This window comes from Rhamphochromis longiceps, linkage group LG6, assembly GCF_057381845.1.
Source record: "Rhamphochromis longiceps isolate RC_006_pf linkage group LG6, R_longiceps_female_GT1.1, whole genome shotgun sequence".
NCBI classification, from domain to species: Eukaryota; Metazoa; Chordata; class Actinopteri; order Cichliformes; family Cichlidae; genus Rhamphochromis; species Rhamphochromis longiceps.
The window spans coordinates 46,839,724-46,849,723 of record NC_140562.1 but is presented as its reverse complement, the minus strand read 5'-3'; the positions used below and the strand labels follow the sequence as shown (position 1 = coordinate 46,849,723).

The 10,000-nt window shown below is 40.0% G+C and overlaps 1 protein-coding gene and 3 long non-coding RNA genes across 4 annotated transcripts in view; 2 read left to right on the top strand and 2 right to left on the bottom strand.

Annotated features, from left to right (window-relative positions):
• The window catches only part of LOC146668979 (uncharacterized), a 72,687-nt gene extending 70,908 nt beyond the window's left edge, over positions 1-1,779 (top strand). The window contains exon 11 of the long non-coding RNA XR_014911926.1: positions 1-1,779. This exon is cut by the window's left edge and continues 857 nt beyond it. This is a non-coding gene — a long non-coding RNA (uncharacterized LOC146668979).
• On the bottom strand, positions 1,626-4,818 carry LOC146668978 (uncharacterized). Its single transcript, XR_014911927.1, has 3 exons — positions 4,503-4,818; positions 3,708-3,768; positions 1,626-3,221 (listed from the first exon to the last, which is right to left on the bottom strand). It is a non-coding gene; the product is annotated as an uncharacterized LOC146668978 (long non-coding RNA).
• A 1,617-nt stretch (positions 4,819-6,435) lies between these two features.
• On the bottom strand, positions 6,436-7,178 carry LOC146668977 (nanos homolog 2-like). Its single transcript, XM_085408775.1, has one exon. The coding sequence runs from the start codon at positions 7,104-7,106 to the stop codon at positions 6,606-6,608; it is 501 nt and encodes a 166-aa protein (XP_085264901.1). The 5' UTR covers positions 7,107-7,178; the 3' UTR covers positions 6,436-6,605.
• A 1,657-nt stretch (positions 7,179-8,835) lies between these two features.
• The window catches only part of LOC146668976 (uncharacterized), a 7,738-nt gene continuing 6,573 nt past the window's right edge, over positions 8,836-10,000 (top strand). Inside the window, exon 1 of the long non-coding RNA XR_014912019.1 lies at positions 8,836-9,045. This is a non-coding gene — a long non-coding RNA (uncharacterized LOC146668976). The remainder of the gene's footprint in view (positions 9,046-10,000) is intronic.

Genomic DNA, 10,000 nt, shown 5'->3' with positions numbered 1-10,000 from the left:
GACTCTGCTTTTGTTTCCCCAGCCCCGATTTCTGAGTGAAGGTACGCGTTTCAGGATATTTCATTGAAATATTGCTCTAATATTTTCAGTTTAGTTCTGGCACAAGGCACACAACACAGACACACTGAGCTCGGCCTGAAGAAGGCGAAGGAACGCCGAAACGTCGCGAAGAGCTCAGTAGATGCGCGTAAACCCAAGATGGGCAATTTTTTGAACTGGGGCAGGGGTACCACCATCCTGTCCCACGGTGGAGAGTGCATCTCAAGGAACCGGCGATTGCTGGTTCCCTGATCTTTTTTCAACACCCTAACCCTTTACCACAGACGTGGAGTCAGGACCCGCTGTTCACTTTCAGTCAGTACACTGAAAATGAGTTTCATCAGACTAACCACAAATGTACGACAGTCAAGAACTTCTGCAGCTCTGAGCCAAGTTTCCTAAACACTCTGCAGTATGAGGAGGACGAGTTCTTTAGAAAACTGATAGCTGCAGAAGGACAAACCTCAACTCAAAAATCTTTAAAACGCCTTCATTCTTCTCATATGATTAATGAGAAGGAAAACGGGACACCACTGTCTTATAATTCCCCAGGAACAAACTCCTCTTTCTCTCATTTCAGACCTGTTTCAAATCATAAGCAGACACAACCAAAAACCGGCTCACCTAATCAAACCAAATCCTAACTTTAAGCCACTATCCAGTCCTGTCCCCCTTCTCTCCTCATACCGGTACCCACAGTTCAGACCCCACCTCAGGCCCCTTACTGCCTGAGGAGGGGTCTGAAGTATTTTCCAGCCTTATAAAGAAAGGGAAGACTGAAGTGGCAGACTGTCATGCAAAAAGCGAGCATCTCCTCCTTGCACTGCTTACAGTCAAATGACAAAATATGTGAACTCTTTTTAAACAGGAAAAAGGAAGAAATTGTACACCAGAGGGGGCAAGAAGGAGAAAACTTGAATATAAACTCAAAAGAAAAACCGCTGTTCCTTCCCTCCCCCAGAAGGCAGTAGAATATCATCATGTTAAATGCCACTTTTGGGGGGGGGGGGTAAAATTACTTGACAAATATGTTTCTCTTTTTTGTTATTTCGTCCCTCTTTGTTACAGCTACAGGAGGACAATAAACAGAAGAAGGAGAGCGGCACCAAAGAGGCGAAAAAACGAAAGAGCGCACCACCTCCTGACACCACATCCACAAAGAAGTCCAAATGTACCTCCAGTGCTGAGGGGGACGACAAGGAGGTTTTTCTCCTCCCTGTTCGTGGGCGTGAGCGTTACGAGATGTTGAAGAAGATCAATGACGGTTTGGAGCTGCTTGACAAGGACAGCAAAAGCAAGTCAAAGGTCTCAGTGAAGCATGAGGTTCCCGTGCCCTCCAGTGGAAAGAGGCTGCTCCAGAGAGGAGAGAGGAGTGACAGCGACTAAGATGCCCATCACCTCAATTTCGAAAACAAATGTCACCTTTTTGTCTAAGCCTTTAGGATTATTTCAGATTTTAAATGCCCATTTAAAAACCAAAATGCCATCCTGCCTCAGTTAAAACGGTTCCTGAAACTGTACTGCCTGATTAGTCACTGCACTGACATACTGTTGTGTTCAGTTATGTTTTTCTTTTCTTTTTAAAAAAAAAACAAAAAAAAACAAAACAACAACCCTATGTTCCTAATTGGGTTAGAGCCGTTCAGCATGGTTTGAGTGAGATTAAGAATGATCCTTGTCATAACGAGTCACTGCCGTTTATTTAAATAAAGTTCAAAGCTAGGCTTGCAAAACTTGAATGGAATTTGCCTCTGATGTTGCTGTATTACTGTGCTACAGTCCTGTCGCACCATGTCATTTTTAAAAAAAGAAATGTATATATTTTGCATGATTGTCTGGGAAATGCAACCACCTCTGCGCAACCTTGATTCATATGCAATATGTAATCATGTTTGTGTAACATGAAAGAAAAAAGAGAAAAAATGATGATAAATGCAAAGACTGGTAACAGCGCTAAGAACCATAAAGCAAGAGAATTTTTAAAAAACTGTGAGAAATAAACTACACTGTAAAAAAAAATAACCCTATTCAAATTAAAAAAAATGATGTCCAGTTGTCACATCCAAAATATTTGGCTTTATAGAATCCAAATTGAGTCACTTGATATGACCTGATACTTTTATGTTGATATAAACAATATTACTAGACTTGACTGAAACTTTAAATTTTGCATTGATCCAAATTGATTTTTTTACATAGAACCATATTTTAATTATTGAACCAAGCTAATATATTGAAATTTAACCAACCTAATGTATTCACATCGAACCAAATTAACATGAACTAATATGTTTGTGTTGAAGCCAGGTAATTGATTTACATATATTCAAACTATATTTTTTACATTTCATTTCAGTTCAAAAATGCTCTGCATTTCCTATAAAAAACAAGACAGTTGGCCAACCAATTATTTCAAAATTATTTATTGTTCCAAACCATTTTAACTATAATCAATAGAGAGGATTAGTAATATACAGATTTAGTGCTACGGCAGAAATGATTAGAGAAATGTTTGTTTTATAAAACCTGCAATCTTTTGAAAACCAGTATAAAACCTGCAATCTTTTGAAAACCAGTATAAAACCTGCAACCTGTCTAAAACTGGCATAAAACCATTATAAAAACTATTTTTAAACCAATTTGCAAGTACTCAAAAATGTTTATATGTGCACTGTGCCTGTACAATGTAAAAAAAAAAAAATCTACACATGTATCAATGAAATCAACTTAAATCTCCCTTTCAAATGGGTGTTCTTATAAATTTTGAATGTAGAATACCACTGCAGGCCAACCAAGCAAAATAACCAAGCACACATGCACATGCATGTGCACATACACATGCACACATGCATGCAAACACACTACTGTGCAGTGTTAAGTTCACAATTAAGTTTGCGAATCTTAGAGGTCATCTTGTTAAAGTCAAGCTCCATCATAATCTTTTGAAGAGCCTCAAAGGTGAACCTGAATCCTCGTGGATATTCCATATTAAGAGCATAACAGAGTCCAAAGACCATTGCCACTCCAGCTGCCACAGAAGGCAACTCATTCAGGACTTCCACACCATCAATGATTATCCCGATGTCTCGAGGCTGATGTAGGAGGCTTGAGTTGTCCCTGAAGACGAAGAGTGCCATGGTGGTACTCTGCAGCTCTTCCTCAGCTTCATCTTTCTGGGATATCTTGAGGTAAAATATGGAACAAAATGTACAAGTGAAGAATTGAAGTCTGGCACACCTGATAAATCTTTGACCATAATAAACTACTATTTTGATAGTTGTTTGGTCACAGACTATTAGAACAATTATTTGACTAATCAGATTGTGAATTGCATAATCATTAAATTAAATCAATGGTGGAACATTTTCATAAATGTTCCACAAAGCCCAAGAAAAAAAAAAGAAAACAATACAGAACCCTAAGATATTAACTTGATGAGTTGATTAATCGTTGCTGTCCTACATTAATCACTGCATTTAATAGCAGAGTTGTCAAATTTACATCAAGAGACTGCATCTCATGTAGAGACAGAACAGATATGGACATACCATGTATTCTTTTATCAAGTCCTCAACACATCAGCAAGGTGAATGAGAGGATAATGAGGGAGAGTCTAGATTATTATGAAATGTTTAAAAAGGATGTGCAGTGTAAATGCAAAATGATACCTGTTCAGATTAAATGAAAATGTATGCTTCAGCCATGGAATGGATGGAGCGATCTGTGGTTCTGAAAGCATACAGAAAAAAAGAATAATGTTACTTCTCTATAAAACACATTACATAGAAAAACCAAGAAATACGTAACATGACATACCAAACAGTCTACAGACCAGCCATTAGCGACTAAGTTTGGCATAGGGTCAATTTTTTGCTGTTAAAATTAAAATTTCTTCAGAAAATGCACATTTTTCCGAGCTGCGCCTGAAAGTCAATTGAAGGAATTAGTCTTATGTCATTGATCTTATATGCTGGCTTGTTATTTCTGTCTCTAAATCATGCACATTAATAATTATCTTTTGCGCTCGGTGTACACACACATAACACACAGATATTTATATGAAGAGAGACAAACGTGCGCGCACAAACACAAGCTTGTGTCTAGAAACCGCGAGCTCACCAGAAAAATTCAAACGAAGCGGAGCACGGAGTTATACTATGAATGTTATGAACTATGAACTTATGCTAGCTAGCTTTATCCACCACCGATGCATCGTGGTAACGCTAGCTAGTTAGGCAAAAAGCCGTTTTTTACCAGTATACTAACTTGTATTCCCGACTGTGATGGTCGGTTTCTGGTAACCAGTTCTAACGTTGCGCAGGATAGCTAGCTAGCTTATAGCTAGCAGCTACAATCATGCAAAAATTAGGGGTGGCTGTCGACCCAGCTTAAATGGGGTTATTTTCTGCGATTTTGACAATACAAATTATAAAAGCTTTTGTAACACACTTGGCTTTACTTACGTTTATTTTCAGATGAAATTAATCAAAGATGTGACATGATGTTTCCAGCAGCCATGCAGAATAAAAATGGGTCCCGGTCTATTTCTGGTGGGCGTGTTCAAGTGCAAATCACTTTGACTCAAATTAAAGATATTATCTGTTCAACATGAAAAGAAATATATGTTTTGAGAGAAATCAAAAACTTTGCGTTGCGATGTTCACAATCCTGTACTGACACTATGGGCACATTTTTAGAAATCTATTTAATTCCACAGAAAGGTTAGCCACTTTAGTGTTTCACTTGTGACCTATTTATAGCTCACTGAAGATGGTTTTAAAATGCAACAATGTTCGGAGATAGAGAGAAAAAAAAAAAGAACTTTGGTGCAGGTGCAGGTGCAGTCTTTATGTAGCTTTCTGGTGACCTTAAAAGAACCTTTACGAAGCCCGTTGACAGGCCTTTAATCGAATGATCGGTTGGTTGATTGATAACAGAAAAAAATGACACATAAGATGGACATAAAGGACTGAAAACACCAAGAGCAAAATATTGCATCGCACTCATTTATGTAGTTTATTTTTAGATTAGATAATTTTGCAAAATAACGCAGCAAAATAAATAATAAGAGCCGGGATGTGCAGACTATTTAGCACTGAAAAAACTCCGTCCATGTGAACAGAATCAGGTGTTACCTTACCTGTTGATTAAATATCAAGACTATTTAGCAATAAGCTTACTTTAAAGGCTCGTAATAGGTGAACTGTCTTGGTATAGTTGAGTCACGCAGAGTTCATGGTCCATGTTGTGTTACTTGTTGTTTGTGTGTGTGTGTGTCACCCGATGACCCCTGGCGCCGGAGCGTCTAGACTACATTAGAGATGTGTCACAGCAAAGAGCCGCACCTGCGCTCAAAGAGAGCACATACATAGAGGTGAGGTATGAGGATAAATGGATAGATGCGGTCCTTTTTCGAAGCTGAGCGCACAGTTGTATTTCCTGCACAATCACACACGAAGTGAGGCTGTGTTTATGCCGGTTATACCATGAATATACACCCTGCAGGCACCACTTGTTTGTCAAACTGTTTATGAAGCAAAAGTCACATTTCTGTTTATTTACAAAGCAAAAAGAAGGGGGGAAAAGAGGCGTAGGAGGGGGTGGAGCGTGCGCACTAGCATACCGGCGACGGCTGTTTCCTTTCACTAAAAGGAAAAAAATAATAAAATGTGTACTTCACGTTACGGTTGAAACTGGGTTTTTTTTGTTTTTTTAATTTTTATTTTATAGAAACAATTTTTGCTCATAACCAATTGACAGGGGATTTCTTAAAATCACCCCGCAGTTCTTCAGCTGAGACACCTGAGTTAGAAAACACAAACACTGCAGCTGTCTTTGTACAAACTTGTACAAACTCTGTTTTGACCTTGTATACTGTATTTCCCCAGCCCCTCTATTTTGAAACTAAAACTATTGAACCTTAATTCAATTTCTCACTTCACATAATCGTTTCACTTTTGCCTTGAAGTGTTACTTTTAATTTAATTTAATTATTTTTTTATGACGCATGTTCTCTGGTGAGTTCAGGTACATCTGTAACTTCAAGTGGAAGAGTTGCATGTGAGTTAAAAATTTTCTATAATACCAAAAAAAAAAAAAAAAAAGACAAAATACTGACGTTTTTGTCGAATAATCTGTCTGACATGAGGGATAATATAGCATTTGCATTTTAACTAAAAGACTCGCGCACTGACACTATGGGCACATTTTTAGAAATCTATTTAATTCCACAGAAAGGTTAGCCACTTTAGTGTTTCACTTGTGACCTATGAAGTACCCCCGAAATTGTATCATATTAAACAACAACAACAACAATAACAACAACAACAATAAACACTCGAGGACTTTAAAGAGTTTAATTTTTACCGAGGTTTGAGAGCGTTCACCCCGGCTCGGGGCTCCACAGATGTGATGGATGAGGGCTCCTTGCTGCAGACTGCAGCGGAGTGTTTGACAGTCAAACTTGAAACAGTCTTTGGAACTGAAACGGTCTCTGCCAACACGAACACATACCCCAAACAGTTCGGTAAATATGTACAGTTTCTCGCAGCTTCAGTTTTCAGCAGCTACCAGAACTTGCCTACGGTCTGCATCCTCCCAGCAGCCTCGCACTTCATCTGCGGGCAGTACTTGCGTGTGTGAGCGCTGTCACCGGTGGCTTCGCAGATCGGGCAAGTGTAGTTCCGGAGGACGGGGCAGAAAACTTTCCCGTCGTCTGATTTGAGCTTGTGAGATAGGTACACCCTCGGAGTCTCCCCGTTCTGCTTGCATAAGCGGCAGTAGTCCGAGGATGAGGCGCTGCTGCTGGTGTCCGACGCGCTGCTGGTCGGACTGGACTGTGATGAGTTTTTGGAGGATTTCTTCCCCCGAGTGGAAGTGTGGACCTTACTCCAAGGGGGCGCTTGTCCCTTCTTTGGACGCTCGGTGTCTCGGTTATCAACCTCACGGTTGCTGCACAGTTTCTCGAACACTTGGCTCAGATTCATGTAGTCGTGCCACATGTTAAAGCTGTCCCCACCAGTGAGGATCGAGTTCTGGACCTCCAGTCGTCTCGGCATTGTGGTCATTTTTTGGCAGAAGTAAAACTGAGAGTGTGTTTGGAGCGCCTCATATTTATAGCTCACTGAAGATGGTTTTAAAATGCAACAATGTTCGGAGATAGAGAGAAAAAAAAAAAGAACTTTGGTGCAGGTGCAGGTGCAGGTGCAGTCTTTATGTAGCTTTCTGGTGACCTTAAAAGAACCTTTACGAAGCCCGTTGACAGGCCTTTAATCGAATGATCGGTTGGTTGATTGATAACAGAAAAAAATGACACATAAGATGGACATAAAGGACTGAAAACACCAAGAGCAAAATATTGCATCGCACTCATTTATGTAGTTTATTTTTAGATTAGATAATTTTGCAAAATAACGCAGCAAAATAAATAATAAGAGCCGGGATGTGCAGACTATTTAGCACTGAAAAAACTCCGTCCATGTGAACAGAATCAGGTGTTACCTTACCTGTTGATTAAATATCAAGACTATTTAGCAATAAGCTTACTTTAAAGGCTCGTAATAGGTGAACTGTCTTGGTATAGTTGAGTCACGCAGAGTTCATGGTCCATGTTGTGTTACTTGTTGTTTGTGTGTGTGTGTGTCACCCGATGACCCCTGGCGCCGGAGCGTCTAGACTACATTAGAGATGTGTCACAGCAAAGAGCCGCACCTGCGCTCAAAGAGAGCACATACATAGAGGTGAGGTATGAGGATAAATGGATAGATACAAAGCAAAAAGAAGGGGGGGAAAGAGGCGTAGGAGGGGGTGGAGCGTGCGCACTAGCATACCGGCGACGGCTGTTTCCTTTCACTAAAAGGAAAAAAAATAATAAAATGTGTACTTCACGTTACGGTTGAAACTGGGGTTTTTTTTTTGTTTTTTTAATTTTTATTTTATAGAAACAATTTTTGCTCATAACCAATTGACAGGGGATTTCTTAAAATCACCCCGCAGTTCTTCAGCTGAGACACCTGAGTTAGAAAACACAAACACTGCAGCTGTCTTTAACTCGCGAGGGCAGTCATGGACGCAAGACCTGCGTCTCATCACTGCTGCTTTGTGAATGTCTGTCTGTGAAAAGCGCTTAATAAATAAAGTTTACTTACTTACTTACTTACTTACTTACTTACTTACTTACTGAGCCTGCAGTTCAGAAATTTAACCATTAGATGGAGTCATTGCCAAAGCAATGACTCCATCTAATTGCTATGACTTTTGGTGTTTATTTTGGACCTTAACTCGCCCCACAGTTTTGAGACAAGGTTCACATATGATATATCATTGTGTGCGGCTGGAGCTGGAATGAGTTGCTATGACTTTTGGTGTTTATTACTTCTATAGTTTTTTAAATATGAATATTTTAATGCAAGTTTTTTCCCATTGAAATGAATGGAGAACAAGAAAACTTCATTTGTGGTGTGCTGGCTCACTCTAGTGGTATGTCGGGAGTAATGGAGGCGGCCGCTGTGTCCCTGTGGTTGGCCTACTTGTCAGATATCGACAAATCCTACACTACAGACCAGTTGACAGCGTGCAATAACCCAGCCGATTCATTCGTCTTTACACTACCTCACAATCGACTCAACGGTGAGTTATTTGTTTGTTTTGTTTTCTCACAATTAATGTAAAGCCAAGGTATATATCAACGGCGCGCGCAGCGGAAGTATGGCATTATAGCGGATTATAATGGGGGACGCTTTTATTTTGTATAACTACCGGAAGTAGTTCCTGTGTACTGAGCTAGCTGGGTAGCTAGCGCCGCGTCGCTTAAAAAGCAGCCGGGCTTGTCTTAAACTTAAGAGGCTGACACTCGCTAAACCACCCGATCGCTCGCCAAGCGACAGACGTCCATGTGTTCAACAACAGACACACGTCATTCCCCTTCGTGGTCTAAACCAATCAGAGATAGTGAGGGGCGGGACCTCTGTCCGTGGTCGAGCTGGAAGTGGAGGTGGATAGAGACGGGTGAGTAGCTTGAATGAAGCGATATCGATTCATTAAATCCTGAATTGAATGAATATAAATGTGTTTTACCAGAAACGCCAGAATCTCAGGTTAAAGCTCACAAAACTATTTCAACAACAACCAGCAAATGAGAGCAGGAAACGCATTCCACACGAAGACGTAAACAGAGCGGACCGACGCATCAGAATTAGCTTAGTCGGCGTGGGGGCTAATATCATCCTTAATTCCTTCTTACTTTTGCTGTTTTGCTTCCAACACGATAAAACCCACAGTTCACGCACAGCGAGCTGTGCGTGAACTGTGAGAGAAACTTCAAGAAAAGTTTCCCATCTCAAACATGTGTTTTCTGCATTACTCATTCGCTTATTACCCATCAGTCTACCGTTGTTTACAGCGCTGGCGGCCGCTGTCTTTTCTTTCCTTTGTAAATGACGTCGGATAAGAAAGCTTCATTTCTGCTGTTTAATACTGAAGAAATGTAAACTTTTTCAAATTAGGTATAATTGCAGAATATTTTTAAGGTTATCTGCTATAAAATCCATGCCAGGAAAATCTCCTTTATGTTTTTATTTTTTTATTTTTTTATTCTCAGTTACTTTGACACAACGGCATGTGCTGTGATGGTCACATCTCTGATAAAGTTTAGTGTCAGTACTGATAAATGATCAGAATTATAAGATCTCTCACTTTCTGAGTAAAAATTGCACCAAATCGAATCTGGATTATGTGGATTATAGAAATCAGTGATGATACACAGTGTGTGTGTGCTTTGGTGTGTGTGCTTTGGTGTGTGTGTGTGTGTGTGTGTGTTTGTGTGTGTGTGTGTGTGTGTGTGTGTGTGTGTGTGTGTGTGTGTGTGTGTGTGTGTGTGTGTTGACAGAGAGAGAGAGAGAGAGAGAGAGACAGAGAGAGAGAGAGAGAGAGAGGGAGAGATACAAAGGAATGTAATTCAAAT